Here is a 19,311-nt window from a genome sequence, read left to right as displayed (position 1 = left end):
ACTTTCGCGTTGCGCGTTTCTAAAGATTCGCCGCTCCAATTACTTCGTAAAGGAAGAAGAGTACGAAGAACGGTGTACATTGTTTCCTGCTACGTGTTTTCGTCGTTATTGAATCGTGGAACGTTTTTTCAACGTTGGCCCAAGACGTTTCGATAATCGTGCCGAGCCCAGGTTCCTCTAGAATCTAGAGATTCTCTAGAAACCTGGATATTTGCAGAAAGTCGCTATACGCTGTCCTCCATCGGCGTCGGATCCGCTTGATTTAATTTAACGTTACTCGTTCGTCGGATTTGCATAAGAATTTCGCCCGAGGCGATGAAGTCGGAGACTTCGTTAAAGGGGATTTTACAATAATTTCTCCTCCGGCTGCGCGAAGATCGTCGAGTTTTCCAGTTTGCCGCGAAAACTGCCAGCGAATATATCGCCTGTAGTCGGGCTTCTCGCTGCAACTGGGCCCTCTCCACTTGCCCCCTCTGGGCATCGTGTATTTTTAACGCTATTCTCGCCATCTTTTGACAGCGTCTCTCGACAAATACTCCGCGAGCGCGAAAGGGTGTCACCGCGAATCTATTTCGTTGTTCGAGCGATGGACGAGCGCGCGTTTTTCAAGGGTTGCAAATTGAAAGCTCGCACCACCCGCTTACACGTTTCAATTAGCATCGTAACTGGTCGACTTCCTATAGATAATTTCCTATTAATATCCTCGCTACAAGCGGTGACCTGGATCGATCAGTTTCAGGACTCTTTCCCTCTCCTCGCTCTTGCTAGAGCTATCTCCCTTTCGCGCCGCCGTGGATTATTTTAGTTACACACCGCGATCGAACGCTCGATGGGATCGAAAAAGAAACGTTAGGATTTTAGAAGACTCTGGAACTTTTAAAACTCCGATGCTTTTAAACATTTAGCGTCTCGATGATACTTTAACAGCGAAGAGGAGGAGAAGAACGATAGTACGAAAATTATCTCCAGCCAAACCTCGGCAATTCCAACATCTACGATTCGAAAACTTTCATAAGAAGATAACGGTTTTGTAAATTACCTGACGCTTGCCCGTGCAAACTTCTAGATGTCGAAATATTAACTCGCTTGATCTCGATGCAGAGATTGTGTAATGCGGTTTGATTGCAGGTAATATGGGTGTGCATTCTCTGTCGCAAGAAGCAAGAATTGCTGTCGAAGACCGGACAATGGATAACGAAGGCGGGCCTAGCAGCCGGGGACAACGCGATGCTGCGACGGATGCAGGACATGCAGGTGGGTGGTCCTCCGGGACTCGTGGACCAAACTCAGGATAAAAGACCGAAACTCGAGAGAGCGCACAGCGCGGCTGAAAAGGAGAATTTACCATTGTTACTAAGGAGCGGAAGTTTGCTCAGAAGACAGTACTCTCAGCAAGAGCAAGTACGATTTACTTCATTCATTTAGTGTTCGACCGCGGGGATCAGCTTCCCCGTGGCCATTAAATAGCGCTCGTGCACGCACTGTTGCTCTGGATGTACAACAACAACAACAACAAATAATTAAAAAGCTACTAAACAACCTACAACAACAATTGCAAAACACTTGGCTAAGCGAATTCGGTCGAAGCAAGGCAATGCAATTGGTATATCTCACCGTGTGTCACTGTGCTCATTGTCACTAATCATTGCTGCTGCGTCTTTGAACAATTTATTTTAACGTTGTTAGATGAAATTCGACATACGACATTCGACATGTTCCATCTTCTTATTCAATTCATCTTAACGTTGATAAAAATCGACAAATAAAATTCGATATATATTTGTTGGAAATTTTCTAGATAATTCACAACAATTCGTAACTCTTGTTATCAGAACACACCACTATTGCCTTTTCTACTCTGTGGCTAGTTCATTTACGAGTAATGTTTCTCTTTTTTGAGGCAACGCAATTATGTTTCGAATGACTAGCTGTCGTTGGGTATCGACACATTTTATCGTACATCTTTCACTAATCATACGCAGTCTAAATCGTCGCAAATTCTTCCGAAACTGAATAGCGCCAGACTAACCGTCTTCGACAATCTCTAAAGCGAGTAGTTGCTAACATATGATACATATGACAATACATACGATAGATTGTCCAAAGACACAGTGAAACTGCATATTGTTCACCACATGCTGATTTGATCAAACAAGAACGCAACAAATCGCACTGTTTGCATCCACCACTGCAACCCACACGTGACGAATCGAAACCGGGCCGATTGCGGCACGAAAAAATGGCGGTTTTCTGCTGGGGATTACAGGGCCCAGGGCGTCGACTGCCAACGAGCGATAGCGGAGTGGATATGTCCGTTTCGCCTCACTCGAGAAGTCTGCCGACGCCCCACGTAGCTTCGCCGCATCAGATGCAACAACCGCCAAGGCATCCGGACGCGTACGCGGAGGATGACCCGAATCTGTACAGAGGCGAGATCGACGGTCTTATGAAACAACAGAACTACCAGAGACAACGACCGATCTACCCGGTGAGTGAGTGGGACCGCGTTCTCGCGATTGGTTCAGCCTGGATCGAACGTGACGATGACGTTAGATGCTCGAAAGAGGGAAAGAGAGAGCAACTTGGAGAAATTAAACATTCAACAAGTTATGCACAACCCTGTACAAGCTGCGAGCGCGTAGGAGCAGACCGCTAGCGATATTCTTACGTGGGCGGTGCTCGAGGGGATGTTCTCGACGAGCCCAGCCGCACGAACAGATCCAGTGGAACGAAGTTATCGAATGGGAACCGAAAAATTTCGATGTCTGCTTTATCCTGGTCTATACTACTTCCTCGTGCTTCGCTACTGTTACCAGCTGATTGAGAAACGCGTATCTATCCCGTTCAGGACGGAGCATTATTTTCTTTCACTTTCACCTTCCTTTCTTCATCTCATTTCATCTCATCGCCATCTCCTGCTTCTGCGCTGTCTCACTTGAATATTATATCGTGTTATAATATGAAAATTGACGTCGTCTTGTGACAACTTGGTGTTCGATGGTTTCCGATTTTTCTTGCCTCTGAGAGGATCCGTTCGTTACCTTTTTAGGATCAGAACACGGATCTCGCGATGACATACGGTCAACCAACGGTAGAAGCGGGCCCACCACGAAGCGCTGTGCATCCTACTCAGCAACACTCGGTGCATCAAACGCAAAGCGCGCACCCACCGCAACCGATGGGTGGTCAGGTTGGTCTTCAGCCTCAGAGAAGCTTCAGCAGCAGCGAGGAAGAGCGAAGCACACCCGAGTGTGCTAGCGACGAGCCTGACGAGTCCGAGAAGGGTGAGTCTATGCTCGATTCTTGCTTCTGTTGTTGTTTCTTTTTTACGTCGAGTTTTTTCTTTAATCGACTTCGAGAACGAGATCCGTGCTTTAATCTCGTGGCCGGTATGCAATTATCGCGACAACAATTTTCTTCCACCGTTATTTTCCTCTTAATACAACTATGATCTTTAGCCGAGTAAATTTATAAACGATTTCAGAGTTCGAGTTTAATTAATTTTCTTCCGGTGGAGTCTCTTGAAAATCAACGATTCGTAATATCACTCGCGTCGCGACTCAGGGAAACGCTTTGAACAAAGATTGAGCACGACGACGCGCGAAGGAGGTGACATTTTCCTAACCAATTTCCAATAAACTCAATGATCGTGTTTTTCTTCTATAAATAATAGTCGAGTAATAGCTCAAAACGGAAACAGACGAAGCTTTAATGATTCGAGAAGTATATATCGTTGATGGCGTGGCGGCTAAATCTGACTGGTGGAAGTACGTTCGATCAGCCAGTTCGCTCGGACACGTGCAAAGTTCATTGACAACGATATTGGCCGTTACTCTTTCGGGATGTCACGTCCCCGCGGTGCCAGTCGTATAATTCAACAGCGACGCGGTTAAACGTCAAATCCACCACCGAATTACCGTCAGAGGCTGGTGTGGAGAATCGGTTGCGACGGAGAGTGACATTAGAGAGGGCGAGAGCTGATCGGTAGGGTCAGCTTTGCCCTTGAAACTCGGTGCACGAGGAGAGCACAGGTTTTCCGTGTCAGTGGATAATTGGTTTACGGAGAATGTGTGCACCTGTATCGCGATATTTACAGGCGAGCCGTCGAAGGAAAGTGTAATCGACCGATCCGATGCTCATGCAGTCTAAAAAGCTCTCTACGTACGTACGCGTATTTACAAAGCGATTAACGCTCCACAGCTAGCCAGCTAAGAAAGAAGCGGTTCGTTCCGGACCAGCACGAGGTCGCAATCAATCTGTTCCATCGCGTATACCACAGATATCAATCGATTTTCAGGATCTATCAAATCCTCGAGATGATCCTATTTCTTAAAGACCAATAAAAGAAAAAGCAAAAGAAAGAAGAAAACGATCGATAAAGGGAATGATGCGTAGAGCAGAGATTCTGCGTTGGTTCTCAACTCAAACAGTAGAATTTACCGCAATCCTTAAGGTAATTCTATCCTTTAAATATAAGAAACAGTATCAATGGTGAAAATGATGCGTACAGCGGAGGTTCTTCGTTGGTCCACTGGATAGTGGAAAGCACTGGGAAAAGAATATCGAGGCAAATGAAATATTTGAAATGGGAAAGTAGGTCTACTCGGTGGCAGGCAGATCGGCTCGAATGGAGTGGCAGATGAAAAGCGATACCGCATTATCGTGAAGGCGGTAGGCGCGCGGGGGAAAGCGTAACCGAGTTCCTCCTTGGCTAATGAGTAAATTTAGGTTACCGATGCTGTGCAGATCCCCCGGTTCGGCCTGTTCTAGTGCACGCGTTCCTCCGTGTTCACGAGAGAACACTCGACACCGGCGCTCGCTTCTATGCGACGCATTCGAGCTGGTTTCGAAGAGCGGACAAGCGCCAGCCAGAGGGAAAGAGAATACGCGTATACGTGGCTCACAGTTGATTAGTGACGGGGATCGGTGAACTGTGAACCGATTCATCGAGGTGCGCATCATTGGATGGAGAAAAAAGCTTCGCGTGGGCTACTAACACACACTAGCTACCTGTCCGCCTGCCCCTTTCTTTTTTCTCTTCTTTTTTTCTTTCTCTTCACGTTGTTCTTCAACGTTACGCGGCTTGATATTTATTCTTCACAGCGTGACGAGACGATGGAAATGAATTTTCTGATTCTTTTGGAAATTCAAAGGACAGTCTTGATATATCGTTGGGTTTAAAGTAGTTTTCGATCGCTACGAAACTCTAACTTCTGTATTCCTCGTGGGAAGAGCTTCCATGGAAATGTGAGGGTTAAGCTCGTTTTTTCCATTCGTGAGAGTATCAGGAGAAGAAATCCTTGCTGGTGAATTTTCTTCCAATTTTTCCAATCCTCTACCCGAGTATCGAGTTGACCAAGGATACGTGTGGACTCCTGATCGGTATCCTGCGGGAATTCTCGGGTTCTGCCCTCGTCGTTGCATTGATTCTTGGCTATCTTACACCCCGCCTAGTTTTCCCCTCTCTTTCCGTTATATCTTTCCACCTTTTTCGTATCACCTTATATACACTCCACTTTTACAGCCTTTTACACTTTACTTCGTTCTTTTATTTTTATACTTTCTTAGAGATCGTTCTTTCCGTTCTGTCTCTGTTTCTCTAGTCCATACTACTATTTCCCTAATGTTTCTTTTACGACAGTTACATTGATTTTGGTACAATGACAATTTTTCCTTGCTTTCTCATCAACTAACGATATATAGTATTCTATTCGAATAAATATTGGGAATCGTCGTTAAGTAATGTTTCCTTCAACTTAGGAATTTTATCAACGATGAGAACCTGTTTTCAACGTCATTCGGTGAGAAAAATTTAACTTCAAAATTCGAGCCACTTTCTCTGGTCCATCGACTCTACGTTCTCTGAACACGAAGTACTTGATATTACCCCGTTTGAAATTTTCCATCTTTTCCATCACCTTCTCCACAGTATCTTTTCCGTAGCCAGTACATTTCGACCATTCTTTTCACCCTCTCTTCCGATTCGCGCATCCCTCGTTCCTTTTTTCCGCATTTTCTCCCTCATCTCCATCCCCTACTCAGCTCACCGCCACCCTCTCCCATCGCTCGCTACGCCCACACGGTCGGCGTGACGTCACGCGGACAACACGTGGGCGAATTCAAACATCTGCCCCTTTGCTATTTTTGGAACTAGTCTTCGCAGCAAAGAGGAGCAGAAAGTACCGGGCAGTCGAAAACAACGCTTCTCTTTGAGGGTTCCATTCACTCGCTGAACCCCTTTGGGATATCGTTCCCGCATTTCAGGACGAGCATTTTCGACAGGGGCATGCACGATCCACGCTCGCGTCAATGCTCGTACGTCGTGCACATAGTTGGATGCTTGGCTTCAATAGATCCTCCACGGTGACCGTGTTTACGCTTCTCGTCGTCAGCTACTCGGGATCGATTTTACCCGAGGCTGGGGTGGAGAATTTGAGCAGCGGTGGAACCGGATTCTCGATGAATATAGAGCTGTAGTCTCTTCAAAAATTGAGGAAGCGGTCCACGAATTTGTTATAAGTTTACGAAGGTACCGTCTTCAATCGTTGTTGATAATGAAGTTGAAAATAGGACAGTGAATGCAACGAGAAACGTAAGGTACATTGCACACGACGAAATTGCGTCAGTTTCTTTTCCGAGTTTCTTCAACGATTGTTGAGAGTTTGTTAACCTTTTAATGGATTCGCTTCTGGCAGCCAGGTTACATTGATATTTAATTCGTCCCGAGGAGTCATAAAAAAATCGTCAGCGTCAGCGTTAGGTAGTCGGAGATTCAGCAAATCTGATATTAAACGCGTCTCTTGTCGGTAGACTCGTGACATTTCTTCCTCGACACTCTGTGTCACGAAGATCTGATGAAATTATGATGAAGAGGTCGGGGTTTTGAAGATCACGCGGAGAGCGTCTTCTAAATCTTGTACGAGTTTTATTAGGGACATTAATTCTGGCGGAATACGCGCTAGAATTAATACCAAAGGGATACTCTTCGTGAAAGCAAATGTTCAGGCCAAGCAAAGGTCGTGAATCGCGAATCCGATTTTCATTATATATAATACGTTTGCATACGAAACATCGAGAGTAAATTCGAACCAAACCGAATGAAGATCGCAGCAAACATGATAAGTATATTTTCGTTGATTTTAATATCACTTTATGACTAAATAAAAGAATATCAGCATAGGCATAATTGAAGCTATGCCTAACGCTGAACGCGTTAAATAATTACAAAGCAACAGACCGTTTTCCAACTTTTAACACCCCCTTTGCTATTCAGCTTCCTTCTTCCTTTCAATTTTTAAATGAGTTAAACTATAGCCAGGTCTCTGGTTCACGTTACCGGTACTGCTTTTACGATAGCACGCCGAACGACTCTTTGTGCATCGACCTTAGGGACCCAAGAACTGCGCTGTCGGGACGCAGACGACCCCCTCTGGCAGTTTCATCGAAATTTAATCCGAAGACATTGCAATTTGATGGTCGACTGGTCGGGACTCGGATTCGAGTTCCCTTTACAGGCTGCGGGTTCGTGACCCCACATTATCCTCATCCGGAAATGACTATCGGAATTGAAATTACTTTGTTTACCGATAGAACCAAGAAACTTAGTGACTCCTAATCCTCTTCCGGGATTTCCTCCTATTCACCGTCACGTAATTGAAAATTCGTTTATAAATATTTCCACGATATAATTGGCCCAGTCTTTTTTAAGCGTATCCATATAAACAAACAAGATCGTAGCTACTCGTAATTCGTAAAAGCTTTCACAAAATCGCCGTTTAACACCGGTTACAATAATTTCTCGGACCATCCCTGGCTCAGTCTTAACGAAGCCAGATTAAAGGCTTACAAAACACATTGGTGGAGTTCGAAATGGTTGGGAACAACGTCGGGATAATCAAACTGGTTATTACTGAGCTGTCCATCCGCTCTCAGTATTCATGGAAACGCTGGCTGTCTGAAGCAGTTGAACGTTGCGGAACGACGCGAGAGATTCTGAAATTGTATGTACAAGTGAGACGCGCCGACAGTAATACAGCTATACGCTTGGTGCGTACGCGCTGATGCGGATGGCTGGGCTAGCTGTTATGCAGAGATCGTGCCTATTAAAGTCGTTGTCACTTCTGTATAGCGTTTCGAATTTAGCTATCTTTTTGTTCAAACGTTGACGATCGCCGTGAAGATTTAAGCGGTGACCTGATTCGTTGAATTATTTTTCCCTCGATAGGAAAATGAATTTTAGGGTTAAACTTTGATAGAAATGGGTAAACGGAGAGTCGTAGAAAGACAACGATGATCAAAGGATATTTGTCGTGCAATTAGAACTAAAAAGAGCATCGATGCGTCGATTACACGATCCAGAAGACAGGTCTGTCGCGATGTAATAGTAAGAAAAATCGAAGGCGAATCGCGACGTGTTGAATTTGAATAGATGATGATTAAGGGGATTGGCTCGATAATTAGCGACGAGCGTGTAGGCTCGTTCGCGATGATTTCGTGTGTCGCGTGTGTGGTGGTGTCACGCGCGCGCGCACGCACCCGAGAGAGAAAAGGAAAAGTGACCGGCGTCAGTCGGACGGCGTTGTTGCTCCCATTCGTAGATGCACACAATACAATTAGTGACTAGTGAAATTAGTTTGTAGAAGTTACGAGAGGTAAGTCCGTTTACGCGCGCGCGCTCGCATCTCGCAAGTTTCCCTTTAACGAAGGATTTGCAGAGGGGCGCAGAGAGCTGCTGCACGTCCATCGGATCCCAGGCGGACGAGGAGAAGGGAGAGGCGAAGGATAAATTGTCACGGCCACGCTTTGGCCTCTCATCGAGCCTGCTCCGCCTTTGATTACCTTTCTCCTTTGACAGTTTCCGTCCGGCCCGACACCCATCCACGTTTTCCCCCGTTCATGGCTAAAATTCTATTAAACAGATTTTAATTCGTTTTCAGGAGCAACCTGCGTTCCCGGAGAGAACTCCCGTAGATTAAAACCTTCCCTCCCTATCCGCCCATCGTCCTACGCGTGTTCCATGCTGACGTTATCGACGCATCCACCGGCGACACAGAGAACTCTCGTAGAAGGGGAGAAACGACGTTTAATATATTTAATATACAGTAGAGTTATGGGTCAGGATATGACGCGGATATCGCGACGGCGATGTGGCGACGTTTCGTCGCGAACGTCTGCCAAATGAAAGGACGTTCGTGGCTGCGGAGCTGCAATTATCGTCGAGGTCTCCGATCAGTCGATCTTGAGTTTTCTGTGTCGAGGAATTCACCACTACCTCCCCCTCATCGGTCTCGTTCGTCGTCGGAATAAAGTACACACGGTGCTGCGTTCTAAGTTTAGCGATTTTTCAATGTGGGTGGAACGCGAACCAGATACGGACGCGAATACCCGGGGACCGATGGATCCGGAGGGATGAACTCGGCGTCATCTAACTTTTAAATTAAGACTTCGCGTCATCGTAGCTTCGACTAACGACTGTCTGTGTCTATTTACATCTGCGTCGCGAGTTTTCCATTTATCGTCGATACTATCGCACGGCAGAAGGTATCGCGTTCATGGATAGTCATAGCGTGCCTATCTTGCCTATCTCGAACGTTCTTCAAACACCCTTTGACACTCTGCCTGGTTCGTTCGTTTCACGGTACGAAACGTTTCTTTCGCGCGTAATACTTTGTAGCGGCCGCCGGGGCTGATTATGCAAAGCACGTCTTTTGCGCGGAATACCGATTATCGCTACTCTTTCAACCCTGAACGTTCCCAACCCCCGTCGTAGTATTGCAAAATGGGGCGCGTTTTCGTTCCTACGAGACGTCGAATTAGTTCAAGTACACTTGCCAGCTCGGTAACTAATCGCGACTCGTGAAAAAGAGACGAAGATTCACATTTTATAACTTGTTACATCATAAAATCAAGGTTCGGTACGTTTCACATTTAAATCGAGGACGCGGACCGATACAGATACAGATACGTCGTTTGGTTATATAAGGAGACGACGCCAGGCGCGTCTCGCGTGGCGATCGTATGGCCAATTTGCCAATTTTATGACGCGTGATCCTTTACCTTATTTACACCGAGCTTGCACGACGAACGAGACCTCGTCGACCCCCTTCCTTCCGGCTGGATCCTCCTTTCAGAAACGATCCAGATCGAATTCTCGAGGCCGGGCCGTATCATAATGAAAACGACGACTTACTTCTTGCGTGTAGCGAGAGAACACCAGACTCTGCCTGCAATGTATTACGATTACCATTAGTTTATACAGTGTTCGATTGTTTATACATATAGAGCAGTTCTCATAGCAGTGACCAATCTTTGTTTCTTTTCTTTTCCCTCTCTGTTTGCATCGAAACCGATCTATATATCTAGAGTATAGACACCCAGAATTATTGTTCAGAGATTTACTACCATTCATCCCTGCGTTACCACCAAAACGTAGTTGATACTCTTCGAGGAGATTACTATTGTTATCCACTCTCTCGTTTGAACATGCATCTACACACACTTGAATTCTCCGAGAGCGGGGCGGGGGGGAGGGGAGAGTCAAAATGAGAGAAACGATTTCTAGAATCGTCGTCACTAATTTGAAGAGATAATCGCGACCGCTCTTATTCGTGTTCTGTTCTTTTTTTTTTTTTTAAGTTTAGCGATAAGCGAAGCACCGTTACGCATCTGACGCAACATGTGTGATTTAAAGAGAGATCGCCTTTTAGGGGATAAACCGCCGTCCATGGTGGTGACTTCCAGGAGCTCGAGGGAGAAGCCCGGGGACAGAATGAATCGTCAGTTCCTCGCGGTACCTACTAATTTTCTCAAATGCAAATAAGGCAGTTCGTTTTCCGCTATATATATGAATCGAACGCATACATATATATATATATTTACCTATATACATATATAATATATTTTATGTATAATATATATATATATTATATGTATATCTTTGCGTATGCGTGTGCATGTGTGTGTACGTCATCTGCCGACCGGTCGCGAACGTATCGCGTCAGAATTTTCGGAAGATCTGTACGATTCGACCGATGCGTTTCTTTTTAAGTAGAACATCAAGCTATTTCTTTGACAGTTCAATTCGTCATTGGGCTTTTTCGACTAGCCTAACGACGCGCGAAAACGAGCGAACGATTTGCCAAGGGACACGTGTGCGCTCACATGGCGTCATGTTTCTTTCAATCATCGGCGATTGCTCGAAATTGATTTTTCACGAATCTAACGAAACGGAACGTTCGCCCTCCTTTTTTCCAACTTCAGATTTTAACGAAAAGAATCAGAGAAAGAAACAGAGAAATTTTGCGATAGTTCGTGACGGATTAAAACTCGCGTGAACGAGAAGAGGATTCTCGAATGTCTCGACGTGGAAGTGCGATCGGTCGGCAGAGCTGTAACAGATTTTATTTGTTCTACTTTGGACGGCTACGAATCGTGCACAGGTATACAAGTATCTTATCGTTTACACCTCACTCACGCCACGTACACAAATCGCCCACCAAAGAATACTCCCGACATTCTCACATTCTGTTGCTTCGATGTTCGTCTCGAAGACCCACGTTCTCTACCCATACATGCGATACTGTGCAACTACGTCGAAGATTTTATCTCGTGTGCCCCTATATTATTCCGAAACGTTCCACTCCGTGTCCGTGAATTCTCGCACGCTAGCGTTTCCCTCCGACGATTCAGCCTTTCACGATCGAATCATACGTTCATCGAACGACTGTTTCTCAAGGGAATCAATCAGACATCGTCTACGATTCGCCTGAAGCGTGCGGAATTCTGTCTTTCGATGTCTCACCTAAATATACGTAAGTCCCCAGGCAGGAAACATTGTGGTCGCTTTTTCGAGAAACGGCATCGCTATCATGCACGCACACATACGTACACACACATACAACACACACCTTTGCACACACCGAAGCGTGTACAGCGGCGTTCTGGCGGCCGTGCGGCTCCCGGATGACTTCCGGTCCGACCGAGCACCGTTTTCCTCGCACACTTTTCCCCCGAAAGGGTAAGCCTGCACCTATCTTTTGGCTGGTTTTGATTCGACAGGTATACTTAACGAACGCGATACACTAAAATGCACACGTCTTTCCGGAGTGGAAGGAAATTAGGTGGAGAAGGGGAAGGTATAGGTGGAAAATATGGACATGCGGTTAGCTTTCGCTAGGCCTCTGATTATGAACGACGTGACGGTGTTGTAATAGGACGTGTTAGGACGTAGAATTTTCGTGAGTCTGGCAAACTTACCAAGGATTAAGTAAGGGGTTGGAAGTTAAGGAAACAAAGGGATTTCGAAGTAAACGAGAGATAAATGGGGATAAATGATATGGTAGAGAATAGAGTTAAAGATGTGACGGTTAATCGGATAGCAGAGAAAGAGAGCAGAGGAAACGAAAACGTTTTGGATCTACTGTAGGGAAGGGGTACTACCACCATACGGGAGGTCCGATATCAATGTCCAGCGGTGGACGTAGGCACAACGGACCTCACAACGGGCACCACAACATGGCCGCGATGACCATCGAATATAACGGTCATCATCCACCGCGAGAGCCGCGAAAAGAGGAGAGCACTCTCGTGAGACGGAGCTTCCGAAGGAGTGGCGACGAGTGGCGCTCCGACAGTAGGAGGTGCGTGTGTAAAATTGGCGATCGTGCGTTCGTTTCTCCATAGAAATTTTCTATCTCTCGAGTATCCTATAATTTCGATTCTGTTTTTGTTTTTGGCTCGTTTCTTTCGCGCTGTTCGCGTCGGTCGTCCCGGGATTGCCAGTCTCTGGCGATACCTGGATGCAAAATTTCTAACGTGTCTTTTCTTTCATTCTCATGTGTTATTGGATCAAACGATGGATCCTAGATTGTTCAGTAATATAATTATTTCGAGTCACGCGAATTCGCCGTCTCTGGCAAACTCGGGATCAAAGATCGTTACGTAGCGTAGGAGCTCTGTCTCTGAGTTCGAAAGCATTAGACACATGGTAGAGTGCGAAACTGTAAACGGGACACTATACAAACAACACCGTATATATACATTCATGTTAAAGAGAACACTCGCAGACGAACACACACTTACTACAGACACACACGTTCTCGTATCTCCTGTGTATGTGGCGTGTCCATTAGGTTCACGGAGAGGAGGGGGAAAAAGACAGTGCGATTTCACGGTGGGACCAATGTCGGCGGCCCTCAGGAGGATTGGTCTTGGGAGGCCGATCGGCAAGGTAGCCAAGACAGCGCGACCAAAGACTCCGGAATAGACACCTCTAGCACGTTCACGAGCAGTGAGGACAGCAACAGGGGCGACCTGCCCAAGGTACGGGCCCGTTACTCGACTTTCGCATCGATCGATCACATTCGGCAATATACTTTTGCTTGTCGATCGAACAACACACATATACAGGCTAGAGTTCCATCGGTTTCTCTTGACTCTCGAGTTTCTCTCGAGTACGAAACATGGCCAGGCAGTCGCTTTCGATTAGAAGTATACACTTAGGAAAACGAAAGTAGCCGGTGGATGATCGAGTAAAAGGGGTCTCTGTCGCGCGTGTGTCGACCGTGTTGAGAGAAAAAAAAAAAAAAGAAAAAAGAAAAGTAAAAGAAGAAACAATTGACACGCTTACAAATTTTACAAGCTCTACTTTTTTTTCCTGCCGCGTGAATCGCGCCGAACTTGTATGAATGGCGCATAGAAAACCGTCGCGGATCTCTGTCGTCCAAAGTGGAATACGGTTTTTTTAATTCTTCCTCGTTCCTTGCTTCTCACATTAGCTTTAGCGAAGAGAGATACATAGAACGATGATTATCTCCGTGGTCTGTTTAGTGCCTGATAATATTTGATTGGTTCATGTACCACTAGTGTAGTAGTTTTAGTAACGTTTCAACTTAACCCTTTCGTTCACGGCCACGCGTTTTAGAGCCCGTCGAATGTTCGATGGCAGATATGATTCTCTTTACGTTTCGTCTTCTTTTCTTTTTCTTTTTTCTTTTTTTTTTTTTTTTGGATAGTTATTTAGTAGCGTACGATAGCACCGTAGATGTAATTTGCCTTAGACGCTTTGTTCGTTGATCTCGTTCGCAAGATGGAAAGTCAACTCGACCACACATAGAATCGAATGCGTAACGAAGGGGTTAATTAATTCGACGTAAGTCAAATGCCGGGCGAGCCGAAGTTTCAGGGAGGGAAAGATCCCGTCTCCACTCGCGCCTTGATGCATCTTACTTCAAACATATACAATTTTCTTTTTTTTTTCAATCTCTATATGTTTTTTCCACTTTCTTTCTTTCTTTCTTTCTTTGTCATTTCATACTACATTAACGTAATACTTTGTATGACGAAGAAACCTCTTTTGCTCGATTCACCCCCAAACTTCGAGCTTGAAGGCTTTCGTGCTTGGATTCGCGTCCTTTTCGTTACGACATTACTTTCCGACGCACCAGTTTCTATATAGTATACATAATACATATTTATGTATATATATATCTTATATGTCTTATATATAATATATATATATATATATAAATCGAGTTCATTAACTGAATACTGGTTGCTACTATCGCGTGCAAAGTCCTTCGGACCTCCTTTTGTCGAGCGTCTTTCTAGCAATCAGCGACACGTGTCACAGAGCGAGAGTATTTGACGAAACACGTCGGGAATGCAACGTTCCTGGCAAACATAGTTGATCGCACCTGATCGCATGAGTCTTGGATTGATCTCACCACTAACAAGCTCTCGGGCCTCGCCCAAAAAACCTCCCCTGCCGTGATATAGCGACATAGAATATAGGATGCTTTCTTCGCGTACCCCCATTCTCTCTCTTTCTCTCTCTTTCATCGTTTCATTTTTCTTAAACTAGCCACGTATTATATACATATATATATATATGTTCTTCTCTTGGATCAAACGACGCGACTCAACGGAACGCCAGCAAACCGGATCCCACGTTCTCTCGTCATTTATCGACTTCTCAGCTCATTTATCGATTGCCTTTCTAATCGTTTATCAAAACACATCTCGATCTCCATCCTCCGGATATTCTAGAGAGACGTTTCTGTCCTAGTTATCGATCGTTTCGCGTTCTTCGCTAGTTTCACAGCGCCGTTCCGACGACTCATGTGAAGCGTCGTCTCGCGATACACCCGACTCTCATCCAAACCCTCACATCGCCACTGTTCATTCACCACACGATACATCCCGCTACGATATATCGCTTCGCGTTATTAAACGAGCAGGGGTTCAGAGGCGAGAGAGCGCGACCACGTTTAATCAAGTTTCCACGGGATCACTGTCGAGCCGTTTCGTTTGACGAATTTTCGAAAACGGAACGTCGCTGTTAATTGAAAACTCGTTTCTTTGTCAACTTGTTTTTCGCGAGAAAAGATTATTCTCTTCGCCGCTGGCCCCTTACGACTTTAAAGCGAAGAATGTTTAAGAAGAGCTTAGATTGCGGATATAATCGCTCCTTTCTTCAGTTTTTCATCTTCATTTGGTAGAACGAAATTGAAACGATAAATTTCTAATGATATACTGCTGGCTGTACGTATTTGAATAGTCTGCATTTATTCGAAAATCCTAAATTTTAGTTCATCTGGTATTCCATATTATAAGACACTCACGATGTGAATGATATCGCTATGTTGATACAGTTAATCAGAATTAACTCAGTATAACCAGAGTAAATAAATACACGTAATCATATCGTTTCTATATCGATAAAAGCAAACGCTGATACTGTCAAAAACGCTCGTATTCGATAATTGCAAAGACAAAAATTCCGTCTGGTTTGATAATCCTAATCTCAAGTATCAGCACGTACCCTAATACTGATAATAACGACCAGCAGCGTAGAATATAACACGATATAAAATCGTCTAAACCATTAAGATTTATCGTCCTCTTATTAAACTCTCAATCAATCGTAAAATGAAGCAAGTTCTACTCTACCATTTCAAGATTAACCGAAGATAAGCGCTGTTTAAAAAATATCAAAGTAATAAAAAGGCTAGAATCATTGCGTGAAAAGTCGAGCAAACAGGGTCGACATCATCGTTCGTCATCGTCGTTCCGGACGGATGGCTTGCAGTATTCAAACGCTGGTTTTCCGATAGCCTCCTTGCCGGGCGTATTTGTCAATTTGCCGGCGTCGGGACGGCCGATGGGCAACCACGGTTCGATTATCCGTTATTGTTATTACACGATCCCGTAAATCGGCTTCGAATTTCGATCCGTGCGCGGCCATTCTTTCGAATCTTTCCCACACTCCGTCTCGGATGTCTCTCGTTCGAATTCGTTCGAATGGAACCGACCGCTTATAAGCCATAGAACACCGCGACGGTTTGCATCGGTTTGCCCGATTAATCGTTCGTTCCCGGATAGAAAGCTTCCGCGAACATGTGAATTAAGGACGATCGTGAGATTCGAATCTCTCCCCGGTGGGTAAAACGATAGACGAGACGTCTCCAATGCTTTCAGTTTAAACGGTACTTCGAGAGAGAAAGACTAATCGACCGTAAGTATTTGGGTACTAGGAAACTCTAATAAATTTTACTTTATTTAGTATCTTAACCTTGCTGGGTTTTTTTATTAAACATTTGCCCGACATATTTAAATATACTACTTTCCAATGCGAATAAACTATTTCAAAATACGAAGAGGAGATATTCAGCGATATACAAAAGCGAAACAAGCGTCAGGAGGAGGGTAGAGTTAAATCATAATACAGATATGGATATAATAAAGTAATTAAATTATGATATATAATATAAATGCACAATAAAGCGACTAGAAAATAAAGGCAGTAGAAAGCATTGAATTTCTGTTAAACAAATACTTACGGCAGGTGTCTTAATACTTACGGCAACGTACATTGGATTTATAGACGGAAAGTATTTCACGAGACGACTTTACGACAGAGAATTTTCCTCCCAATGAAATAAAGCAGGAAATCTTGTATCGATTTTTAGCACACGTGTAGCAATTGCGGGGAGAGGGGGGCACGTTTCAAAGTTTCTCCCCGGTGAAATGAGGGAAATTATAGCTTCTTAAAGCCCGTCCGGAACACCCTGTACGAGCCGCAATAAAAACGACAATTCAGTGCTCGCCAAGAGGTCGAGGTAATTCTTGAAAAATTCTCGGTGCCGCAACGAGAACGAGGGAATTGCGGCTGTGTCACGGTGCCGGCGTGACCGAGTTCCCGAGGCCCCTTTTTCGACGGCGAAAATATCACTCGATCGTTCTCCTTTAGTTTCTACAATTACCCTGCGTCTTGATCTCGTAAGAGATCTTTGTCTCGAACGGGAACGAACGATTATCCTCGCGGCCAGTTTCGAATCGCGTGCATCTTCAGGCAAGTCGATATAATCACCAGTTTACGGATCATCGTTCGATAAATAGAAGAAGACAGGAAACTGTAGGGGATGGAAAGGCCGTGCTCCAATTATGCGAAGCAAATAAGCAAGATTAAATTCGGTCCGAATAAACGAACGGCAATCGAGCAATTTATCCATCGGCGATTAATCTCGTGTATTTCTTCCGTCGAATCAAGATCGACCTTCTTCCAGGATTGGACCATTGTCCATTCAAGTCGACGATTCTTCTTTAAAAATCGTTTATGATAAGAAACCGTCGATTAGTTGATAAACGTATACGATGATCAGAATGTCTAGAAATTGCATCATGATCGAAAATAACCATCGTACGAAATTAAATTGTGTATTCCGTAGTTGACACGCGTGGATTCTGTTATTGAACGAACTCCATTCGAGCGGATAATGTTGATGAAACAATATTTGTGAGAGTTTCGCGAGATAATCGTTTGCCATTCTGTCGATATCCCGGCTACATTGAATCAAAGTTACGTACGTTCATGCTACTTTGTTTTATAAATATCGATATATCTTCGTAATCCTGGTCATAACCTTTCGTATGATTTTCTTGGAAATAATAGTCTGGGAAGTTGAGATCTGCTAGGAACGTGACGACTGTCAATTCGTGGAGGAATAGGGGATTTCACGAGTCGGTACCGTTCCAAAACGTCCAATTAAAATGGCCGAAAGGATGGCTGGTTGTTGAGAGAGGCGTACCTGTTTCATAATTAATCGAATTGGAGCACGGCCAAAGGATATCCGAAGCAGTGGCGAGTCTCGACGACCTCGTTAAGTCTCGTCGATCAGTTTCGCGGTGTCTTTTGATAAATCCGCGACTTCTCGGCGTCCCGGAAACGAAACACGGATGTAATTGGCTGCGCCCGTGCAGTACCAGCGATGAAACGAAAACTAGTTCTCGGTGTTAGTTTCTAAGTTGCGCGTATTTTAAATAGAGGCAGAGAAAAGCAAAATGGAAGGGAAAAAATCCTGGATTGAAACTCACATTTCATAATGGGAGAAGGAACATATTTTAAGCGACCTCTTTCGGGTTTAACAAGAGTTCTTAACGGAACTTTCGAACGCGCGTTTAACTCCGTTAATGAAATATTTAATTACAACTATTCCATCCGACTCTGTGCCGTGAAATGAAAAGTGGAAAGAAAAGCCCGTGTCGAGTGCATAATCCAAAGTTCCTTAGATCCTTTAATTAGGGCAAACAAAGAGAAAAAAAGATGAAAGAAATAACAAGGAGGAATAAAAGATAAACGTGACACGGTTCAGGCAGCCAATTATATCGGGGTTAAGCAAAGTATCGTAATAAATGAAAGCTGAGAGATAAGATTGAAATTAGGATTTAATATAGAACCAATCGTCTCCTGTACGAATGATACTTTACGATATTTGTCTGCGAAATCAAAGTGCCACGACTCACTCACGATCGACACGATCAACTGGAAACCGAAAGGAGGCGACCCCTCTCCCTAAAGTAGATCCACCAGATGAGTCGAGTCGCTCTTCGACAGAGAAACCTCAACTTCTACGGTGTTTTTTTTTTTCTTTTACGAAATGCAATCACGTCGCTGTCGCATGCCTGGAACATTGAGTACCTCGAACATCGGACGTTCGAAGGGACTGATTGTCGCTTTTCTGCTCGTATGCCTGTTGATAAAGCATGTCGCAAAGCATGAACATAGTAACTATTCATACTGTATAGATGTACGATCATTAGATGTACGATAGCGTGCTTTCTCCTTTTGTCGAGCTTGATCGTTTTACCATTCGCTCTTAAACATGTAGATTCACTTCACATACGAACACGTTTTTGTAAATCTGGAGAATACTCGAATGAAATATTTCGATCGTTAAACATTTACGGAATTTGTGTAACACACCCATGCATATTACAATTGAATCGATAACAATATTCGAGTATCCTCTGTGT

The 19,311-nt window shown here is 44.4% G+C and overlaps 1 protein-coding gene across 17 annotated transcripts in view; it reads left to right on the top strand.

The window, feature by feature from the left end:
- The window catches only part of LOC126866319 (regulating synaptic membrane exocytosis protein 2), a 69,239-nt gene that overhangs the window by 18,401 nt on the left and 31,527 nt on the right, over positions 1–19,311 (top strand). For 8 of the 17 annotated variants that reach the window (XM_050619734.1, XM_050619740.1, XM_050619737.1 and 5 more), the window contains exons 3-7: positions 1,129–1,401; positions 2,267–2,488; positions 3,050–3,284; positions 12,425–12,638; positions 13,131–13,320. In XM_050619734.1, the coding sequence (XP_050475691.1) occupies positions 1,129–1,401; positions 2,267–2,488; positions 3,050–3,284; positions 12,425–12,638; positions 13,131–13,320 (1,134 nt within the window). Of the gene's footprint in view, positions 1–1,128; positions 1,402–2,266; positions 2,489–3,049; positions 3,285–10,706; positions 10,790–12,424; positions 12,639–13,130; positions 13,321–19,311 lie in introns of those variants that run through there. The other 9 variants (XM_050619738.1, XM_050619739.1, XM_050619744.1 and 6 more) reach the window with 6 other exon arrangements.

Source organism: Bombus huntii, chromosome 6 (assembly GCF_024542735.1).
Source record: "Bombus huntii isolate Logan2020A chromosome 6, iyBomHunt1.1, whole genome shotgun sequence".
NCBI classification, from domain to species: domain Eukaryota; kingdom Metazoa; phylum Arthropoda; class Insecta; order Hymenoptera; family Apidae; genus Bombus; species Bombus huntii.
The sequence above is the reverse complement of the archived record's forward strand: the minus strand, read 5'-3'. Positions and strand labels throughout refer to the sequence as shown.